This window comes from Gymnodraco acuticeps, unplaced genomic scaffold, assembly GCF_902827175.1.
Source record: "Gymnodraco acuticeps unplaced genomic scaffold, fGymAcu1.1, whole genome shotgun sequence".
In the NCBI taxonomy this organism is placed as follows: domain Eukaryota; kingdom Metazoa; phylum Chordata; class Actinopteri; order Perciformes; family Bathydraconidae; genus Gymnodraco; species Gymnodraco acuticeps.
The window spans coordinates 557289-581409 of record NW_022992250.1 but is presented as its reverse complement, the minus strand read 5'-3'; the positions used below and the strand labels follow the sequence as shown (position 1 = coordinate 581409).

The 24121-nt window shown below is 40.0% G+C and overlaps 1 protein-coding gene across 17 annotated transcripts in view; it reads right to left on the bottom strand.

Annotated features, from left to right (window-relative positions):
* The window catches only part of rapgef6 (Rap guanine nucleotide exchange factor (GEF) 6), a 159465-nt gene that overhangs the window by 67786 nt on the left and 67558 nt on the right, over positions 1 to 24121 (bottom strand). For 6 of the 17 annotated variants that reach the window (XM_034206539.1, XM_034206547.1, XM_034206540.1 and 3 more), the window contains exons 1-2: positions 22796 to 23639; positions 21596 to 21613 (exon numbers count right to left, since the gene is read on the bottom strand). In XM_034206539.1, the coding sequence (XP_034062430.1) occupies positions 21596 to 21613; positions 22796 to 23365 (588 nt within the window). In that variant the 5' untranslated portion in view covers positions 23366 to 23639. Of the gene's footprint in view, positions 1 to 6016; positions 7197 to 21595; positions 21614 to 22795; positions 23640 to 24121 lie in introns of those variants that run through there. The other 11 variants (XM_034206549.1, XM_034206550.1, XM_034206553.1 and 8 more) reach the window with 5 other exon arrangements.

Below are 24121 nucleotides of genomic sequence, written 5' to 3'. Positions count from 1 at the left end.
TTATTCTTGAAAATACTTCATCTGCAATATCTATTTGGGCCGTAAATCAATATACTTATGTTATTATAATGTAATTTTAAGTTTGCACATCTTTATTTATCATTTTTTCAAAATGTACATCTCTTCAGTTCAAACCCTGAACGCATACTGTCCACCTGAGTGGACATATAAAAATCTCTTTGAAAAAACTAGATTAAAAAAAAAAAAGTTCAAATCTTGTTTTTCATACACCAAGAGCAATAATAACACTTGGTTAAAAAATCCTGACTGAGGCTTGAAAGGGTTAATATATTATACAGCATATCTGGCACACATTCCAATTGTTGTTTAACTTAAGTATTGCAAGTAAAATATGTTTCTCAATTTTAGAAAACAACATTTAAAGGCTGTAGATTTTGACTGTTTTTTTGCAATTGCATATGTGAAAAACCTGGATGCTATCAAAACGTATCAAAACCTTGATTACAAAAAAAACAAAACATATTTCTGATATTTTATTGACAATATTGTACCTTATTAAAAATGAATGGACTTCTTAAAACTAAACCTGGACCTAGTCTCGTTCAGGGTTTTTCCACTGGCTCTTAATATCATCTTTGAATTGAAAACAGTTTAGTAATTAACCGAGGTGTTACTGTATCCCTCATATTGACATCCGAACATGTAACCTTCTTGAAAAAAAAGAACTAAACCTCGAAGTGCTCAGTTCCTAATCACACTCGTAGAGCTGTCTGGGCATGAAGCCACTGCGCTGAGAAAAAGGGTCAATAGACTGTACTGACAAATAATTAATCTCCTTACTCCACTCAATATAAGGTTCAGCAGTTTAATGTGGCTATCTATCCTATCTGATCCAATGATGAATGGTCAGCTAGCTTGAATCACATATAACATTAGTCAGAAGTCCTACAACACTCAAGAGAGGATCAGAAAAGTTTACTTTCTAATATCTTTCCTTATTCAAAACCACATTTCACCCTATGACATTACGTAACCAACTGTTAAATTAACTGGCTCCATGTTTTATGATTATTATTTTTCTCTTGTTATTATTAGATGCATTGTGGTGTTTGCGTGGATGCTATGGGTTAAGACTTGTTAAGTTATGCCAGGCGCTTTGTCGGTCTACCTGTCCATCTGTCTGACCTGCCTTGCCCTTCCTGCCTTGGCATCAAATCCATCATTCTACTGTAGCGCTCCTCTACCAACGCCTTTATAACCCCATTACTATTCAATGCAGCACGGAGTCCACACAAACTGATTAGGCCAGTGTGCAGGAAGGCCCATTGATTGCTGAGGGAAGCAAAGGCAGCCGCCTGGGTCAACCTGAGTCTGGACCTGCTGCTCTCTGCCAGGGAAGTCACATTGAGGGGACATTTAGAACTATTTTCTGTCTGAGATATGCGCTTGTGTTGAGCGCAATCTGTACTTTTAGCAAAACAAAACACTTCCTGTTTAGTTTTGTTTTACAAGAAACATCGTATCTAGTTAGAAATGACTGATGTAAATACCATATGAAAGTTAAGTTGATAATAAAGCACAGATAACTATGTTTTAACTGAGAAACCAAGATAACCAAGAAAATCAGCAACCTGCAGTTTCTTTAAAGCAATCAATAGATATCCACTTTTTTCTTTCTTAAATTAAGTCCATCATTTGTTTTCAATTTTCAATTTCACTTCTTACTCTGTATCTCAGACGCAGTTTAAAGTATGGCGAAATAAAATAAATTGCAAATGAATGAGCTCAAAATCATCACCATTGTGCAAAGTAGCAAACTTTAACCGGACTTTAAGATATAAGTTCAAGTTCATCCATAAAACAGAGAAGCTACAGAGAAATAAGTGAAAGCTAAATTCAAGGCTGTGGAAGGTTGATCTGTAATGCACTGGTGGACATTCAAATAGCAAAGGTAGGACATGTGAGGATACAGATGGTTTTAAAAGGAGGCGGTGTGATTCATAAGACAGGAAGCAGCATATGAGTGGGGATACAACTCAGCAGGGCAACAACAGCAGCAGCATCAGGCTGGTAACAACAACAACAACAGGCCCCATTATTGATGCTTAAATAATAGATGGGGAAAGAGAGGGAGAGATGAGCATGTAGTAGAGGAAAGAAGAGTACCTTACCAAATACAGATGAGAAAGGAAGGAAAGGGGGGAAAGGAGGACAGCAGGAAGTCTTTGACTATAACAGTAGGAAAGAGAGCCAAAAGTAAAGAACGAAAACGTGAGGAAAATATGGAAGAGGCTGGCAAAACTGGTCCCATGTATGAAGCAGGGAGGGTCAGAGAGTTCAGCAGACTGAGGTTGTTCCACCGGGATGAGCAGGTTGTGATTTAAAGGGACGGTTCACCAATAAACGCAACACAATAAAACAATAAAAGATGTTCAAAGCCTCTTAAAAACAGCAACTTAGAATATTCCCGCCTAAAAACACCTTCCTGTGTTATTTATTGGAGATGCATATAAATATAGGCCTCGTAACCTGCTCAGAGCTTCACCCACAGAGCAGCTCTACTGGCCTACATGTTGCTGCCGTCTGTCATCTGATGCCGTACACTCAGTCAATATTTCAATAACTATCATCTGACGTAAGACATTAGAGCGAGAGAGTACATGCAATTTGATAAAGAGCTGCAGTTTAGCCATACGATCGTAACCAACAAAAGTGTCTACAAGGCAAAATAAATGGTTTGCTTTCCATAGCAGTTCAGCTCAGAGGGTTATGCTCCAAGTCTGTAGTAAATAAGGCCGTAAAAAAGACTGTTGGCAGCAGCAGATTCCCTGTAGAGATATAAAACTGAACGACCGAATGAATCAACGGCCTTCGGTGTACTTGTTTGTCCTCTAAACTCTTAGATTTCCTATTAAAGGTGGGGTAGGTCATTTTGGAGAAACCAGCTCGAGTGCGCTAGAATTTGAAAATACACAACCAGAAAAAATCTGCCACTTCCTTACAGAGCCCCTCCTCCAACACACACGAACGCGCACATGACCAGTGAGGGCACGAGATAAGTTTGTGCACAGATGGAAGGCTGACAGGCAGGTAGGCCATCCAGTTACTTTAGCCGGCCCGGCTAAAATGACTGGTCGTGCTTTTTACAGTACTATGGCTTCCACAGATGACATTTTTTAATGGATTTTTTGTCAAAGCACTTAAGATATTCATTGCTATCGGGATGTTAAGAGCATTCCATGGAATATAACAAAAAGTGTCTCTCGAGCCGGTTTCTCAAACTTACCTACCCCACCTTTAAGACGACTATTTTAGGTGTCAAAAGAAGATTCCATTAATGCCTCTGATTGTTGGGAAATGTAAATGCAAAACTGCCCATACAATGGAGATTCAAATAGCAGCACAGTCATATTAATATAAATTGGTGAACACAATCAATTCCAGGCAGAGCATGCCAACCAAAAGACTTTGAGAGAAAAATAATTGGCTACCATTCTGAATAAGAAGTCAATTATCACATTGTGAAAACGATTCTTGTAAAATGAAACAATTCTTCAGAGGTTGTCTCTCAATCATTGATGTATTGTTCTGTATCGTTTTTCTACTTTTCACTATTTTTCTGTATTTCTACTCCCTTTGATTCAAAATCACGCTACTGGCTAATGGCTTTCTTTCTTCCTGTCCGCATCCCGCCCTTCTTGAGATCCCAGAAAAAATTCTCTAATCCTTTTTCAGAACGTTGAAATCCCTTTGCACACTGCCATGACACTTTGCCTTACACTTTGCTACTCTTCCCTACAAAACACACTGCAGTGTTTTGATTGCTACCGTACCTCCAGACAGAGCACACGCTCTCTAATGGGAGGAAATGGGAAACTTAATTAACCTTTTCAAAAGGTGGGCTCATCACAGACGCCGACCAATTAACTATGGGCTTCAAACGGGGCAAGCTAGATGAAATCCTCGGTGGCTCTACACTGAGGATGAATTAACTTGCAAAAAGATGGGACAGTAATAACATACATATACAACCGGTCAAGTGAAAAGAAAATGAAAACTTTGTCTATCTAAGGCACTTAGTTAATGCCTAATTACTAACTCTACGCTCTTATCTACCATCAATCATTTCACAAGCAGAGTTTGAATGATTAATGGCAGCTGTTTTGATTATCCATGAATCCGTAAAGTAATTTATTAAGAAAAAATACCAAATAAACTCATCTGTAGCTATTGCCACTTTTTATTTGACAAATGTAAAATGTCCTGTTCCGTAAAACTTTGTAAAAATCTATTAATTGAAAAATCTATGCCTTATTTGGATAACACAAGAGATTAACAGCAATAAAGGTCTGTCTGTGTGTGGTACACATCTAATGTGCTATCTTAGAATGAACATCTTCTTACTGTATCCCCTTTCATCTCCAGGGACCTAATTATTACTTATCCTACTGCAGCATGTACACACACACACACACACACACACACACACACACACACACACACACACACACACACACACACACACACACACACACACACACACACACACACACACACACACACACACACACACACACACACACACACACACACACACATAATGAAGACAAACATCTCTAAGGCTTTCAGCACCCAGACGGGAGCTCGCTAAGGGACCAACAGATAGAGATCAATCCAACAGTCAGTCAGCTAGAGCCATTGAGCCGTTCAGCAGAGGCATGTTTGTTTGGATATTAACAGACACAAGGAAAATATGAAGCCATATAAAGACACAACATCACATTTCACGCACTACAGCTTCTTTCCTTGCATCATGGAGAAGCTCGCCAGAGGCTAGGCTAACACTGGTGGATTATTCTGAGCGACTTAAATTGGGACATCAGACTGTTAATTATATACATCATTACCAGTCTACTGCTGGGAGCCAACACACAGAAGAGACAGGTCAGACAGATTACATGCTGACAGATAAAAGGAACAAATAAAGACGTGTATGAGAATTTACATATGTAGTTGCCATGGTTACACCAGTAGTGAATGGAGATGTTATGGCCTCAGAAAGTGACAACATATTTTACAATGATATGTGTTGAGGATTATTAATAATAGCATTATTCTAAATCATTGTTTAGTTCAAATGACTAATTTGATTAATTCAATAAACTTGTGTTACTGTTTTTAAGCTATAAATAGCACAACGTTATTTATAACCTTATCAGTGATCTTTGCTCTCCTTGAAATACTGTCAAACAAATGGAATTTTTCTTTTTTTAAATACACTCTTCAGCCACAGGGGGTTTCACATTTTATTTTTGGAAAACCCTTTGGAGGAGTGGTGCAAGGTTTAATAAAACATTGTAAAAAATATGTACGTACTGAAGTGTCCACACTGTGAATGCAAAAACACGAGGAAGCATGACATATAGTTCCTTTTTCACTAACATCATTTAAAAATAGTTCAAAGCATATCTCCTTGAGCTCATTGGACTCATTTATTATCTGTACTGTGCAGCAGATATTTGTCGTTTTCAAAGCTATCCCTCCTTAAAATTAAGGGCTTTGGCACAGTACCAGATTTTGCACATATCAGTATTTTTCAGGGTAAAAAACTGTTTGAAATTCAAATTAGAGGAAGAAGCAAGGCATTTTTCAAACACACATAATTATGTTCATCATATGCATGTTAAATCAGGCATCTCTTCTTTCATCCCCACCCTATCTCTCCTTTTCAGTAACACACATACACACACACACACACACACACACACACACACACACACACACACACACACACACACACACACACACACACACACACACACACACACACACACACACACACACACACACACACACACACACACACACCACACACACACACACACACACACACACACACACCACACACACACACACACACACACACACACACACACACACACACACACACACACACACACACACACACACACACACACACACACACACACACACACACACACACACACACTAAACTAGAGGCTCTGGCCAGAAAAGGGATTACGACATCGCTTACTTTGGAGGACCACGGCTGCAAGCAGTTGGCATAGCAACGGACCAGGAAAGCCATTTCCACAGGAGGGAGGGTGCCAGCGAGGGGAAGTTTCCCCTCGTTCACCAAGAGATGAAGAAAAAATAAATAAAAGAGGGGGGCAAGAGACTCTCTCCCTGCTGCAAGAAGACAATTGTCCAGAGGGTGTTTTCTCCTTTCTCTGATTTAAAAAACCCTCCGTGCTGAATTGGCAGTAAAAGGTAGAATATTGGCTGGACAGATGTCGCTGTAGAGGAAGACTTCAACTCAAGACAGATCCATTTATATGTCAAGCTTTGTCTCCACTACGTACGCATTTGGAGGATCTGCAACAAAGAAGCTTAAAATGTTCCTTAAAAAACTCCTAAAATTTTTAAATATGCAGAATATTCAAAACTGATTCCAGAGCCGCGTGGTCCAAGATAAAGCCAACCTAAAATCCAAATTCAGTAGATTTTTCTTTTGAAAGTTAAAAGGTAGAAACTCATGAAGTAATTTCTTCAATGTCCTCTAGAGAAGCAGATGTTCCTCTCCTTAATAGATGAGCCAGTGCTAGGTAAAAAGAGGGGCTTGTCTGTGCATCTGCAGCCCCCTGGGATAAATCCTCTTGCCTGGCTTAAAGTCCTCCAAACAGTCTCCTCTCACCTCCAAAATAAAATCTGGATCCTTTGCCTGCAGCTGTCCTCTTCTCCTCACTCAACGTCTGTCAAACTCTTCTCTCTGTCTCTTTGCAACTCTATTATCTCTACAGGGCTCCGGTGCATGTGCGTGCCCAGTGATGCAGCTCCATGGCAGGGCCCAGTGATCCCACTCCCCTTAACCCAGCTCTCTTCCCTGGTTAGCGCTCACACCTCACACCGGCATTCTTCCTCTTCTCTCCCGCCCTCGGAGAGAAGCTACAGTGGATAGGATGCTGCGCTGTGGAGAGCCAGCTGCTAATGGGGAGAAACGGAGGAGAGAGTGTGAGGGAGGGAGGAGGGAGAAGGGAAGAGAATCCAGCTGAAAAAGAATGACATCACCTGTGCAGCGAGCGAGCGAGCGAGGGAGAGAGGGAGACGGTGGGGAGGGGAGGCGGCGTGAATGACGCGAGATCAAGCCGAGGGAAACTGCATTAGATGGATTGGGTGCTGAGCAGATGTGGACGAAATGGACAGAGAACAGGAAAGACAGAGATAGAGAGGAAAGAGCATCGTTATTGATCAGCTGGTAACATAAAGCCGAGTTTATTGAGGCAACCCCCTCCCCTTTGTGAACACGTCGCATAAATTACAAAGAAAGGGGGACTGGGGCTGGGGGGGGCATAAATCACGGAGCCCCCCTATCAGATACAGAGACAGATATTTTGGCGAATGTGAACATGAGGCGCAATAGCACATGATGATAATGGGTTTTCCCCCCGTCAGAATGCCCCCCCCCCCGTCTGGAGGATTTGTGACACGGAAGATGGGATTTGACGTTTAATAAACAATCACAGATAAATCACTCTAAAAGCAGCACGCTGAGCAAAACACTCGGATGATAAAGGCATCAGCTAAGTGTAAACTATTAAAAGCAGACCTGGTTCGGTCAGCAGCCACACATTATTACTGAATGTGGTTTATCCCACTTCTACCAGATTTGGGATACCACCCAGGACATTAACACAAGAAAGAAGAGTATCAAATTGGCTTTTTAACCCTTTACATTTGCAATCTAACAACCACAAGTCCACACCTCAGTAAGCGTTGATTTGGTGATTTAAAATCCTTTAAGATGTCTAAAAAGGGTTAAAACATCTAGGTAGACCGAGTCAAATGTGGTAGGAAGTGAACGTTTTTTAAGAAATAATTTAGTTATGAAGTATTATAGGTAACAAAAAGCATTTTACTACATCATATCAACTTTTAAAGCAATCAGAAGACCTTTAATGAGAGCAAATGAAGACTCAGAGGGAACACAGAGGATAACATATGAGCATTTCCTCACAGCTAAAAAGGTTATTCAAATTGTAAACACTGTATAAAATATGCACATTGCATTTCTTAAGTTGCGTGCATTGCATTGTGAGATCTGCAATTTATAACACTGCATATCTCACAACTTGTGTATAATTTAGATTGCTTACTTTATTATGACACTTATAAATGCTTCTGACACTGAAGTCAAAATAACAAAAAAAAGAACTGTTATTAAAACACAGTTATTATTTCCTGGTTTAATGCAGAGACAGTCGCTAATGCTGAGGAGGTAGAAGAGTTTAAGTTGCACATATGTGAAGAAATAAAAGCCCTTTAATTCCTTCTGTAAAGATTGTAATGATAAAATAGTAATACAAAATGATGGTCTATTTTTAGTGCTTGGCCCTTCTTTCCTGCTTCCTTCTCGTCTTGCTCCTAAATGAACCTGCTTGCGTACGTGGCTGTTTTATTTGAGGAAAAGATGAGAGAGGAGGGATGAATTCAAACAGAGACAATAGGATCTGTCTGGGTGTTTGAACGGCTGGTTCTCCTCCAGCAGAGGAGAGATTCAATCTCCACACACTTCAGAGGGGGGAGAAACTCTCCCTTTCTCCCTTTCTGATCTCCCCCTCCCTCAGTACATCCCCCCACCTCCTATTTTTCGTACCCTCCTTGCTCCCTTTCTGATTTAAAATGCCTCTGCCTCTTTCTGCTATGAACCAGGATCCCTTCCCTCAGTTCTCTCTCTTCTATGTGTGTGTGTGTGTGTGTGTGTGTGTGTGTGTGTGTGTGTGTGTGTGTGTGTGTGTGTGTGTGTGTGAAACCATACGCACATCCCAGCTAGGAATGACATCATCCTTTTAGTCCGCAGCCAATCAGATGCAAGCACATGGAGCTCTGCCTTCAGACGGGTGTTATGTACACAAGAGGGGCAGAAACATGTAGGAATACATGGGGAGACAGATGGATACAGGGGTGGGTAGAAACATTGATAAACAGAAGAAAAACGTGTTTGTCTCATTAGATAGTGTTCAGACTGTGTGTTTTAAGTGTGTGTGTGTGTGTGTGTGTGTGTGTGTGTGTGTGTGTGTGTGTGTGTGTGTACTAACTGCAGTGTTTCCCATTTGCATACTACTGCGCAGCACTACATCATTCCCTTGCCCTGCTGCCCCAGCCCTAATAAACATGCAGACACAGAGCGGCTGCTTTTCAAAACAAAAACAAAAAACTAACTATGGGCTAGACACATCTTCAGAAAAAAGTAAATATATAATCACTTTTCAAAGTTCAAGGCTTCTTTAGTTCAGCCACCCCGCTGTTTTGCAGTAAGGCTGCTTACAAATCTATCTTTAGATGATCTGCTGGTTTTAACATTGATCAAATGTTCTGATGAATTATTCATAGAGCAACAAGCAGAAACGCTGATTTATTAATAACCATTAACTGAGTTATAAGCCAAAACTTTCCTCATATGAGTGAATGCTTTGCTTCATCAATGATTAATGCTACAAATTAATCAGACCATCCACATTCAAATTAAGAATGTATAAATCATTTTAGAAATGTACCTCCTGATGAACAAAGTCCTGCACTTGTTACACATGTTGACCACTAGGACATTGTTACAGAGCTAAGCAATAACCAAACATGCTGCTAAATCAACAAAACATGTTTAATTTGTCTAACAGGCTAAATATTAGGCTACCTGATGGGTCTGTAAAAGAAACTTAGCTCAGATAGAATAAATTACCTCAGACAAAAAGCACAAAGATTACATATGCTGACAAAATCCAAAAAGAGAAAAGATAAAGAGACAAAAGAAAAGACAGCAGGAGTCATCGTGACATTAATAACTACCAGATAAAGGAAAGTATCTCCACACATAACGGTGTCGTCGCAGTTTAGACACATTTATCTTAATTGATTTCCATTTGAGAGGAATTTAGACAAGTTCAAGTCAAAACTGTCACAAGAAGACATTAGGTTTTAGACTCAAAATGAACTAGAAGGTGAAAGTTCCGAGGAGTCAAGCGTCTCTTGTGACTGCCCTCATTTTGGGATCAAACCATAAAAGGAAAGACACCCTTGTGCTCGTACGAGTGTCAGAAGAACGTTCACTGGTACTCAGTGTGTGCTGACGTGGGATCAGTCTGCAAAACAGGGAGCAGGATACACGTCACACAGGAAACACTTCCTGGAACAGTGGCTCTGTGATTGTGTGCATGTGGCAGCTTCAGTCAAGCGATACAAAGGCAAGGAAGTCAGAAAATTCAAAGTTGGAGAGAGAAAGAAAGAGCAAAGAGGGAAACAGATTTAAAAACACTTTTAAACAACAAAATGTATGAAAACTGTCGATGTGTTTGCACTACATGACACATTCAGACAGGCACCAACAGACAGGAAATGTGACCTGTCCAATGGCAAGCCGTCAGACAGACTCACACACATGAGACAGTTTGAACTGACTAGACGTACACACCGCATCCTGTGTGAATGTGTGTGTGTTCACTGAGGGGGTCCTGTCTCTGTGTGTCACTGAGCCTGCTGATGGGACAATCGCCCCCCTGGGATGCTGCACGCTCATTTGAATACCCTCACATGCTTGCGCCAGCATTATGTGTGTGTGTGTGTGTGTGTGTGTGTGCGTGTCTTTCTTGCAACTGCTCACAGCTAATCAGTTCAGTTCATCACATCTTTTTTGCAACATCGAGGCAAGGCTGGATTTTTTGCATCAGTGTCAGACTTACACTGGGCTGTGAATGTTACGTTGCTGGTTTGAATCTGGAGTCACAATTTGAAGAGCCAAAGTTAGCCCTTTTTGTCTGATCCATTCATTGATTTTGCAATCCGAAAAAACAAAACAAAAACTTAAAAGAATCCCTTCAAATGTTTTGTTACAGATTTTTTGTCAACTGACTTTTTAATTATTCAACTAACGGCTTCAGTTACATGACAATGCACTCTTTTGAAAGGGAGGGGAAATATTGTAAATCTTGCTGCTTTCATAACAAGATTTACAATAACATTGGATTTCAATCATTAAAGGTGGGGTAGGTAATTCACTTCAGAAACACTTTTTTTTATATTCCATGGAATACTCTTAACATCCTGATAGCAATGAATACATTACATACTTTGACAATAAATACATAAAAAAATGTCATCTGTGGAAGCCGTAGTACTGTAAAAAGCACGACCAATCATTTTAGCCGGCCCGGCTAAAATAACTGGATGGCCTACCTGCCGGTCAGCCTTCCATCTGTGCACAAACTTATCTCGTGCCCTCATTGCTCATGTGCGCGTTCATGTGTGTTGGAGGAGGGGCTCTGTGATTTTTTTCAGTATTTTCAAATTCTAGCGCACTCGAGCTGGTTTCTCCATTCTTACTTACCCTACGTTAAAGGAAAGGCAACAGTCACTGTACCCTGAAAAACTGTTTAAACTATTAAAGGTGGGGTAGGTAAGTTTCAGAAACCGGCTCGAGTGCACTAACATTTGAAAGTACACAGCCGAAAATAATCCGCCCCTTCCTTCAGACTTCCTTACAGAGCACCTCCTCCAACACACATGAACACGCAATGCACGCCCAATTACGGCACACCCAATGAGGGCACGAGATACATTTGTGCGTGCTCGAGATGGAAGGCTGACAGACAGGGCGGCAATCCAATCCGTTTAGCCGGCCCGGATTGGTTGTACTTTTTACAGTATCACGGCTTCCACAGATGACATTTTTGTATGGATTTTTTGTCAAAGCACTTTGCTATCGGGATGTTAAGAGCATTCCATGGAATATAACAAAAAGTGTATCTCGAGCCGGTTTCTGAAACTTACCTACCCCACCTTTAATAATAAAGTGTTTGAAAATGTTAAAAAGTTTAACATTTAATATGTATGTAATCATCACAAACATGGAGTCAATGTTAAGTCCCTATATGATCCGATGGTTTCCTGTGTACAGTAGACGAGTACACAACTAAGTCCTACAACACCAAACACATGTACAACCGAAACAAACGTTCATGTAACCAACACAAAGAGACAACTATGTGAAAGTGGGGCCATCTGATCACATGTGCTTGTGTGTGAACAAACTAAGTGTGTGTGTGTGTGTGTGTGTGTGTGTGTGTGTGTGTGTGTGTGTGTGTGTGTGTGTGTGTGTGTGTGTGAAGGACAAGACAGGAATTCCTGCTATTTAAACCAGCCCTTCCCTTTCCGACTACAGAGCCAGGGGCAGATTTAAGTCCAGAAGAACATAAAACAAAGTGATAAGGGTTCAAAAGAATCATAAAGAATAACTGCAAAGGAGAACACCATATTTATCGAAAGTATATAACATTTAGTCTGCAATTTGATGACACTCATCTATGTTTTGACCTCCAGCTGATGCTCTCAGAATGACGTCATGTTTGCGCACATCCTCAAAAACGTGATACGTGGTGTCTCAGAAGATAGATAAACACATGAAAGCAAGTTAATTTCTATTTTTCTTCACTGGATAAGTGAAATAAAGAGTAAGAAATGACACAGAGGGTCAGGAGCAGAGGAAATCATATTGAGAGGGAAGTATAGAACACAGTGAGTCAGAGAGGAGCATGCAAGAAAAAGATAACTGACAAGAGTAGACACGTGGATGAACAATTTAAACAAACAGAAGGAAGGGGGGAGGGCTGCCAGCAGGATTTCACAAGTTCAATGAGAGGTAAGGGAGGAAGAGTAAAGGCTTTGTTCTTCTACAGGGTGTAGGTTGTTGTTGTTGTTGTTGTTGTTGTTTGGTGCACAACAGTCAGCAATTCCCAATGTTGCTGATCTCCTGAAAGGAGCCATTTAGACAACATGAACTGAGGGAACATGTGGACATAATGAACACTTTGTATGTTAAGACCTTTGGGTCATGGTTTTGCCCACTGTGTCCTTATTTGTGTGCATACTTCAAAAGAAAAATGTTATCAGGCAGAAAGAACAGGGAAGATGAAGGAAAGAGAGGGGGATGCCAGGGAGGGAAGATGACGGGAGGATAAGGGACAGAGGTAAGAGAAGGAGGGAGGAAGGAAGGAAGGAAGGAAGAAGCAGAGTAGAATAAATAGAGAGACTTCAACAAGGTTGTGTTCTTGGTGAGGCTGATGTAATGCCTACAATTAGCAACAATAACAGCCACAGATAGTGCCCCACTGTACACTGTGCTGCCCAGCGTAATGTACTCTACACACACACACACACACACACACACACACACACACACACACACACACACACACACACATCAGGATGTCTGCAGGTTTCAAAAGTCTATTTTTAAAACGAAATTGAAGACCAAAGATGTCTCTGCCTGTTACCTTTCATAACCATGCCAGATCCTTCAGAAGGGCTTTGAAAGGTAGTGTTAAATGTTCTTTGTGCATTTACGATGGATGCAGCGCTGGGCAAACCGAGGTCTGTGGTTGGTGTTTAAAGGCATCGGTCCAAGACTGCGTAGCATATTTTCAGCCTGAGTCACAATTTGAGGAAGTAAACAAGTGATTGATTTGCACATGATCGTTGTAGCAGAGCAGCTGGTAGGATGAACAATATTTGGATGTTTTTGGTTTTGTTCTTCCGTTTGTAGGCAGTTATCTAATCGAAATCGATATGTTTCGTAGATGCAAAACGTTATTTTCTGCCCTTGATGTCATTTGTTGATTTCCAAAGTTTCCCTTTGACACTCTTATGAGTTATTTTGTCTTTTTATTATTATTTTATTATTCATGTATTATATTAATTGACTAGCAGCATTAATCAATAACTCACCTTGACTTTTTCTATTGTTATGTTGTTTTTTGTAATGAATTTTTATAGTTCATGTTCACAAATATATTGATTTCCTTCCAAAGAAACATGTTATTTTTTCATTTGTTCATTATGAACGTAACAGTACATCTCAATTGTATATATGTATGTACAGATGTCACAATTTAACAAAGCTTTGGCAACACTGTATGTCATTATGGCCATGCTAATAAAGCTATTTGAATTGAATTCGAAGCCAGAGAATCTAACCCTTCATGTGTAATGGGAGGTTGAATAATAACAATCATGACTACATTATCAGTTTGTCACAGAAACAGGTGACAAATAAGGAATTAAGCTTCAAAGTGCTTATCAGTTTATCTTGAGGTAGTCAATACCCCTTCACTGATAGTCCAAGCAGGTTAAATATAGTCATGTGTCACTTTCAAGTTCAATTAACCCAAGATAGATCCAACCCCCCCCCCCACACCACCTCATCCTCCGACCGACCTTCTTCTCTCTTCTGCCTTAACCTCTCTCGACCTTGCCTTTCTCTCACCCCATCCTTCCTGTCCTCCCATTAAATCCCCATCTGACCTCCCCACAACCTTCACCTTCCTGCCCTCCATCCCCCGTGCCTCACACCCCCCCACTGCACCCCCACTCATCTCTTCATTACCTGTCAACCCCCATCATCTTCCTGTCTTCATTTCACCTTCCTTTCTCCTCCCTCCACCCCACTTCTCCATTGGTCCTTGAGAGATCCTCGGGCCTATACATTCATCTTGTTTTAATCCTTGATTCCTTATCACTCTGCTGTCTGTCTTCACCATTTTCAAAAAAGTAATTTCAATCACTTTTATGTTCCATTGTATGTAATTGTTAACTTTGCTTTACAGTCTCTCATCCGTCTCTCTACTAGAAAAACAAACATTGCCCAAATTGGGATCAATAAAGTACTATCTTATCTTATCTTAGTCATCTTTTACTTCTTCACATGTTATTCTGTCCTTCCTTCCTCTCCTCTTGATCTTCAAAAGGTTATTCTCATGACATGTGTGATTCACAAGACATCAGACAGTGGAAGGAAAAACAGGAAAGGGTGAAAGGAAATCTAGATCAAAACTAAAATGGCAATGCCAAGTTGTGATTTTCCATTCTTTAGATGCTGAGTCACCTGATACATGGGTCTTTCTTTGCTGGTACTTTTAAATAGCTTTCAAATGTTTAACTTGTTGACGGAAAGCAGTCCCCTTCTGCTTCTAACCCAACACCATCTCGGACAAGCTTGGTCTTGCTTTATTTCCAATTCCCAGTCTTTCTACAGAGGGGTTTTTCTAGGCACACAGTAAAATGACCCATGGATCGAAAGGCTATTATTTCTTCCCATAGGGAGGGATATCAATGCACAGTGAGATGAAAAAGAGAAACAAAGTACTATAAAAAGTCAAATAAGTGGTTAAAATAAAAAATAAAACTGATGTTTATTAAGAGTTGAACAGAGCAACTTTCTACTCTAGATATTATGTATTATCTATAAGGACTGTCCCGCCCTTTAGCAATGATATTGAAACAATTCATATCTATTAATTTACACTTCATTAGATGATTTATATAATAAAACATTGATACAATTGACATCTTAACTTCAGCCATAAACCTGCAGAGTATCATTTTCATGGTTGAATAGCCAGTATAACAATAATGAGAATTATTATTGTTTTTTTTTTGTTATTATTTGTTTTTTGTACTTTGTTATAATTATTAATTTGAGTGAGAAAAAAAAAGGAAAAAAAAGAGAATATATATATTATTGTTGTATGTTTCTGACATGTTCAATAAACTGACTAAAAAAAGAGAAATAATTATCGAGATGCAGCCCTGCTTAAAGTAGCCTCATTTTCCTAGGACAAATATCCAGTATTTTATTCTCATGGCCTTTCCTGTTATCTCCTCCCCCCTTCTTCCTGGATCCATGTCTCCCCCTGGGGCCCCTGGCTGGTCTGCAGTGGCAGAGCTGGCTAAAGGCCCTTGGGGTTCAGCTGCATTCTGATAGAATGAGACTAAGATGAGTTCAGGAACAGACTGGGCGCATTAAAGCAGCAAGGGGCTTTAAAACAAAAGCAGCCCAGAATACTAAAGCACTGCAGAGTCCAAAGAAAAAAAAGACAGACATACTTAAAAACCTGCAAACTTTATATATGTGCATTCAAACACACGGCTTCTTAAAGACTTTCAAAAAGTACTAAAACACCAGACACACCCAATCAGTGAGAAATAGTAGCACACACAGCACCACATGTAGATTTTCAAAAGCTTTACACTCGCATACACACTAATGGCCATGAAAATGAAGCCAGGAATATTATGGGAATTTTAACAACTTCTTCGTCGCTCAATGCCAAGCAAAACTCTATAAAACTGACCGACAGCAATGAGCTCATTCCAACACAATCAGTGCAGGAAATTGACTTTTTTTTTAACAAAACACCAGAGTGGCTGGAGCACAAAGTTCCCAGACAATTTTAACCGGCCTTTTGTAACCATTTTCTTACAAAAGTATCTGGTATGGACTAACTTCCCAGGCCAGGTCAGATTTAACAGTATTTGCTGATACAAAGCAAGTGCAACTTCCCATCAGCCCGTACAGATGACCTTCAAACCAGAGGGGACGTTGAAGGATGATGGAGAATCATTTCTCCATTACTCTCCACATCAGGTTAACTGTGTTATGACAAAGCATTGGTATGAGTCACACCTATGACTTGCCCACGAAATGATGAACGCAACCTTAGATTTAACCTGATTGTAAGCAGTGACGTTAGGGTAACTTGAGTAATGTCCCTGCATGACGGGCACAAGCTCATCACATTGAGCTAATATGATACCACCAAAGACATCATGGTCAGTCACTGCTAATGGCCCCCTAAAATAAACTGGTATTTCATGAGGTAAGAGTAACAATGAATTTGCAGACCAAGTAAGCAAAAGTGTTAAAGCTACAGCAGTTACTACAGTTAAAAACATCTAGAAATTAAGACGTTCTGAATTAAAAGAAGACCATTTTTTGATTTGGATACTTCTTTGTTGTAGATGTAGAAACAACCGAACCAACCTCATCCTAATCCATTGAGACTGTATTCCTCAACAGATTACCTCCACACAGAGGTTAGATTGAGTTGATTTTTTTCTTATAGGAGTGATGCTAACCTACTTACTACCAATAATATGTGACACAAGCTTTTAAAAATAGTACAGAAAAAACAATATGGCCACTTTCTTGCAGTGTTACTTCACTTTTTGGGCTTCTTTGTAAGCCACTGCAATTATGTACATTAGGGGGCTATAGAAAGACAGATATTTAAATAAAAACAATCAAAGATGTGTAACAAGATAACTGTTTTAAATGAAGGGAATGTGGCTTGACAAAATGTGCTACTGACTGCCCACAAAACCAACTTTAAAGCAGTCACCTATCAAACTAGGGACAATTTGACAGCATACAACACCCATATTTCTTAAGCACTCTTGTTGAGAGTTGGGAACTAAGGGAATCAAATCCTATTTCTAAGGGTATTAATCTATCAATGGCTAAACCCAGCTGTCTCTGGGACATGTCCACACTGCTGTTTAGGAGTTAGCTATAATGTGTTGCTTCCTGTGTGCAGAGATTTACAAAAGAAACACATACCGACAGTAGGGCTGCTCAATTAATCGTATTTTAATCGCAATTACGATTATGGCTTGCAACGATTACGAAAACAACGTAATCAAAATAAAACGATTTTTTTTTTTTATTATTACTTTTTTTTTTTTTTTAATTACATTTTTTTTGTATTGGTTTTTCAGTTGAATTATACTTAACGTTCAGGGTAATCAACTGTTAAAAACATACTGTTCACATTTTTTTTCTCCAATAAATTCATGTTTTCAAAGTAAATTAATATAATAATCGTTTTTAATAATCGTGATATCAATTATTGACCCAAATAATCGAGATCATGATTTTTGCCATAATCGAGCAGCCCTAACCGACAGTATTTATGGCAAGCAGGGCCTGTCTACAGTAAAGAGCAACAGAGTGTAATTTTAGACATTTTGCCTGAAGTAGATTCCACAAATTACCTCCTCTACCAAAAGGGATTTCAATGTATGTTCGCTGATGCTTTGCAGGTTTTCTCACACTTAACTTGAGTGTGTCCCAGGTTAGCCAGAGAGGGGAAACAAATGCTGAAGTGTTTGGAAGGGGAAAAAACGAAGCAGACGTCAGTCATTCTGGTATAAGACACAGGAAGTCTGCTAACCACAGACGTTGCAAGAGACGAGGTGTTTCCGGTGTGTATCGACACTCGATTGCTTCAAAAAAGACGAGAGGATGGTGCTTCACGCTCTGCACGTTTACAAAAGCATGTTCAAGACAAATCTAGGTCGTCACACAGCAACAAAGGAAACCGTACAAATGAATTGCGTTTTAAAAGCTCAGTCTACTCTATATTCACATTGCTTGTCAAAAATACCAATGTTTTAGACTCTTACCACATTTGGATAAGAGCTGGGCAATACATACATATAAAGGCACTAGATATCATCTTATATTTGTAATATTGTAATATTATTAGTTTTGTCTTAACCTAGTTGTATAAGGCTATATTACAGAGAAGTGATATCATTTTCTAAATTAACCAGACTTGAAGCTTGACTATTATTGGATGTTCACCCACTTGATCAATTCATCCACATTGCTGGTGACTACTTAACAATTATAGATGTGTAAAAATGTAATAAAGCATTCATTGTCCAATCTTCAACATCTTCACAATATTGCTATGGACGTACTTGGTCAAAAATAATGTAAGATGTAAGTTGGATCACGAAGACAGCCTTTTGCTGAATTTATTAAAGGGTTGCGCAAACTGAACTATCCTGTGCAGATGTCTGACCCTGCATCATGTTAAATTAATGACCCTTGGTTTGAGTGGGGTGGTCTGGTGTAAAATCCCTTCGAGCCGGTACCCCCTTGGAGGTAAATGAGGTGATGGATTCATCCATCTCTCTGGGTTTGACCAATGAGAGAGACAGAAACCCAGCAAGGCATCGGATGACTTAATTAAGTGACTTTCTCTGTGTGCATGTGTCTGCTTCTGTGCAATGTGCATATGTGCGCGTGTGTGTGTGTGTGTGTGTGTGTGTGTGTGTGTGTGTGTGTGTGTGTGTGTGTGTGTGTGTGTGTGTGTGTGTGTGTGTGTGTGTGTGTGTGTGTGTGTGTGTGTGTGGTATCAGTCTGAGTCACGAGTGAATCCCAACGGTCTGCCATGGCAGTGAGAGAATGCACATGATCTTTTGTCTCCTGCCTTGCTGTAAGAGGAGTCAGGTTTCTGGATCAATGAGAATCAATTGCAACCCGAGTTGCCGGAGTAATAAAAAAATATATAATCTAATCGGCAGTTTTTTCTATTTTGACTATAAAAAAAAGAAGAACAATACACCCAATGGACCGACTCATTTGTGTAATTTGTAGATAGAAGCTGCGCAAGATACATGACATGCTACATTTTCTCCCTAACCCCTGCACCATTTGTAGGACTCTTTTTAATTCATAGCTGCAGGAACTTTCATTCACTGCAGACGGAGCCATTAAGAGAGAGAGGGACTCCAGACACTGGTGCACACTGGTGGTAATGGATTACTGATGTTATTATGGTTCAATAAGGCCTCTAAACAACATCCTCTGATCCACTGCAAGAAAAACAATTCTCAATGAGTGTGTGTGTGAAAGATACACATGTGTAGCCAGTGTAACCCCCAATCATTACCATTATTTCATCACAAATGGGCCAAACCTTATGATACCACTCAGTGTCTTTTGTCAGGCTTGTTTTATGTTATTTTGCCTCCGTAACCAGTTTTCGAACCTGTTGGTTTATAAACTATAAGGAATGTCTTTAAGTGAGCACATGATCAATCAATCAATCGATATCAATCAAACATCACTTCTTAAAGCACATAAGCAACAAGCATATCTTCATCACCACAGCAGCAGACACATCACATGAACTTGAAAGTGGAAAGCCTCCAAAAGAAAAAATTATCATCGATGATTTTAATGAGATATAACTTAACATGATAACAATAATCACAACATCTATTCAAGGGATGAAAGTTGTGGGTACTATTTTGAAAGTCACATATTTTACTACAAGGCTATTTCAGTCTTTGGGGATAACAATTTGTAAAATCCTTATTGTATTCTCTTCTCTGTATATATGTGCAAAGAAAGCTCTGGCACTTAGCAACTATTTTCTCAATCAAAGTTATTAGCCGCTAATGTTCTGAGGAAATCTGACATAAGCCTAAAAATGGAGACCAAACCTGTCACCGTCCTGTCGGGTTTAAATGTCAAACTTAACCTGTTAAGGCCCGAGCCTGTTTTTCAGGTCTCAGGCTCGAAAATGACATTCCCAGAACAAATGACCATATCTTCCCTTCTAAAAGGGTTAAATTAATAATATTTTTTGTCAAAGCAAGGTTACACCTGTGAGTTGGATGTAGAAGTGTCAGAATCAATATAGATGTTTTTATTTTAAAGTAAATTCAGATTGAACACAGTAAAAAAATGTAAATTATTGTGTCTGTCCAAAAAAAAAAATACTTATAGTGAAAACCACCCTTGAATGATGGGATGGTAGACTAAAAGCTTTAGGAATCCAAACTACAACATATAATAAGTACCCTGTATCAAGATTGATGCAAAACAAGTGCAATTTGACCTTTTAGAGAGATTTAGCACAAACAAAAACACTTCTGGGGTCATTTGGGTGGATTTTCCATATACTGTATCTGGCCCCCCTTGCTCAATTTAGCTGATTGACATCTTTTTCTAACCGTCAGAGCCAATGGAATCGAGGGGAACTCCCACATACTCCTTATTTGGTAATGTGTGTGTGTGAGACTGATGCATAGCCAAAACCGGAAGCTGCGATAACTCTGGTGGCTACCATTAGCAGCTAACTTTTACTCTCCGATTTGTACATAAAAATGGAATTATGGATTATAAATATTTTTTTCAAATCCACAGAAACATTATCAACCTATGGATTAACCGATTCAGCCGCGTTTTTTCTCGTTTTAATGCCATTGAACACGTCTTTTGATCAGATTGACAGCTACGGTGAGACGATCTCCTGTAAAAGCTCCGTAAAGGTACGTGTTGTGATGTCTGTGTTTGCTTCCCCTGTCGCGAGTTCGGATCACTCAGTGATGATATATATACCTTTAATCGGATATCTTGTATGTGCAGCTACGATAAGTAATCAGGGTATCTTTTATCTTGAGTTCTGTGCCAAAGTGCGTTAGCATTTTTCACTCAGGGGTCATTTAGATGCTTCTTATGAGACTTGTGTTTTGTTTTGGTAAAAATGGTTTGTATCGTCAGTTAGCTGAGATTCTTCCCGTTAATCTGGTATAACACATTAATAGGTTCTTAAATATTAAGATGCCCTGAGACACAGTGTCGTGTCGCGGGAGCTTTGGGGCTTAACATGTTTTAAGGGCCTTTTCCTCCATTTGTTACCCAGTCCGTTGTTGTTCCCAGCATGCATCTGTTTATTCCACAGTTAGCCCCCTTCCTATTTGCCACCCACAGTGCCGGTAGACAGCAGTGTGTCCACTGTGTGTGGCAGGCCCAAATATACCCACTTTTCCCAGCACTGCCTCTGTCTAAACAACAGGTGTACCAGTTACTCACACAATCATTGACGCCACACAAACACACATACGTACGTCACACATATCAACAGATACAAAAAAACACTGAAAGGTTGGAAAACAGTGCAAGGATGGAGCTTTTTGTAATTTGTCCTACCTGGTTGTTGACATAATCCTGAACACATCAGCAGAAACGTGAAAAAGGAAGAGAAAAAAACAGTCATACTGAGAAGTATGCAAACTGTCTGTGTGTAGTAAAAGTACAATGTGGTAAGACTAGCGAATCCTATTATTCTAGTCTTTATTCTTATTTAATAAAAGGAAAGTGGGCCTGTTAAGGGCTTCATTCTGTCACTTAACAATGACCAGTGTACAATACATGCCATGGAACTGTGATCTCTTCTAAGGGATGTTCTCCTACTGCCAAATATGTCTTTAGTTCATCCTGCCCTCAAATCTTGCTTAAATTAAATGAAGGACTAATATAATTATCCTTTCTTTTTTTGAGGACATTCACAATCTCCCACTTGTTTTTGTCCTTCTTTGTGCAGTGCAAGCACACCAGAGCAGTTACATAACAATGGGGCAGGATTAGGCTATGCTGAAGGCAAAACATGTTATTTTAAACAGTGGAATAATGACTGAGAAGCTACAGACCCACATAGAGTAGGGTCGGCAAAGGACACTTGCATCTATGAGATGGGAAAAGTGTGTGTGTGTTCATATGTGTGTGGGTGCATGCGTGTGTGTAAGCAAACTGAAGTGTGTGTGCGCCTTAGTGAATGTGTGTCGCAAAGCGTGGTTTCTACAGATTAGTCAAACTGTAACTGACACACGGCTGGCTCCAGTGATTCCATCAAATGGAGGGAAACTCCACACACAGACACACACAAAGAAGGACACACACACACACACACACACACACACACACACAATCTCATTGAGAAGCACTTAAGAAGGTTTTGTACCACTGGGAAATACAAAAAATGCCTAAATTGATTTTACATTTTCAAAATGTTACATTGTATAACAGAAAACGCAGAACTTGATCAGACAACATAGACCTTTGCATGTGTAGACCACGCTCTGGTAGCACTAGCAAGAGTAGCAGGAGGACACTTCCCAACCTGTTTCATCTGCTAAGAATGAAAGCACTAATGAGTAAAGATGTCAGCAGGGATCTGAAAAACTGACTTTTGGACATCATCAAATTCTACTAATAAAATGTATCAAATATATCCAGTTGTGAATGCCCAGAAAAAGCTATTGTGTCAAGTGACATAAACTCTGTAAAAGTAACAAGCATTGGCATTAAACCCTCATTGTACAGTGCTACTTGTTTTGGCGTCACTCTTACCGTGTTGTAGCCGGAGGGTTCTTGGCCGTCTGTGATGACTTCTCGTTCCCCCCTAGGGTTCACCCTCCTAAAGCGCCGTCTGGACCTCCGTTGGGATCCTTCTCTTTGCAGAAAACCGTCGTCCCCCTCGCTGCCGTTATCCACCTGCAATACACAGTCAACAGCCTCCTCAGAACAGTAGCTTCTACGGGATTTGCACCCACAACCTTCACGAGCGTGGAGAGACCTGGAGGACTGATCCTCACAGTTTGAGACCTGAGAGCACGGCTCAGAGATGCTTCTTTTAAATGGATCAGGCTTTGGGTTCTTAAGAATAGAGTTTTGCTTTTTTAATTCCAATGTCTGGTTCTCGATTTCTGATTTCTGTTTGTTACAATCCAAGTTTTGTGTTTTAGAATCCGTTAAGTCTTGAAAAGAGTTGTGATCCTTGTGGTTGTTCCCTTCCTTTGCCCCTTGCTCTGCTTCATTCCCTGAAACTTCTGAGATCTGGCCCTGCTCTTCTGCTGGCTCCTGGTTGAACATCCAGTTCTTCCAGAGCGCAGAGAGCCGGTGCCAGCGGAGCACACTCATCCGGACGCAAGCACGGTATCAGAATAACACATAAAAGCAGGAAATACCACGGGAGGGGAGAAACTAAAAACAGCAGGGGAACACTACGAAAAGATTAATAGAAGGGTTGCGTCCAAATACATTTTAAAAAAGGTCTAAAATCCTGAGGGATCCTGTGACACTAAATCCTTTGAGGCTAGCATCCACAAAAAAGGGAAAAACCAAGTGGATAAACTTCAGCGAGAGTTGTCTTCTTCTGAGAGCTGGAGAGTTCAAGACGAAGTTCAGCTGCTCAACACGTTGCATACTGACAGACTTACTCACATGTTTGCCCTTCCTCCCTCTCTCTCTCTCTCTCTCTCTCTCTCTCTCTCTCTCTCTCTCTCTGAGACACGCGCACAGAGATACACTGAGCCCACAGTTTCCTTCAGGAAACCGTAAATACATAAATATCCTCCCAGGCAGAAAAAGAACAGCACATAACACAGATTCCGGCCATACAATTCATTCCCCATAGGCTCTTTGTGCTGGTCTGTTGTCGCGGTAGGAATTTGTTTACTCTCTCCATTGCATTCCATTACGTGAGTCAATAGCCTTATTATGTACGTAATGACTAAGTGTTTTAGGAAATTTGAAATATGCTACCCAACCTTGTAATGATTTATATCGCTGTAACTTGGCTTTTATATATTTAAGGGTTTTCTCTTTCTTACATCTAAATGCATTATAATTGAATGTTTAAATAATAGTTTTGTGCTTGATTGAGCAAAAAACTTG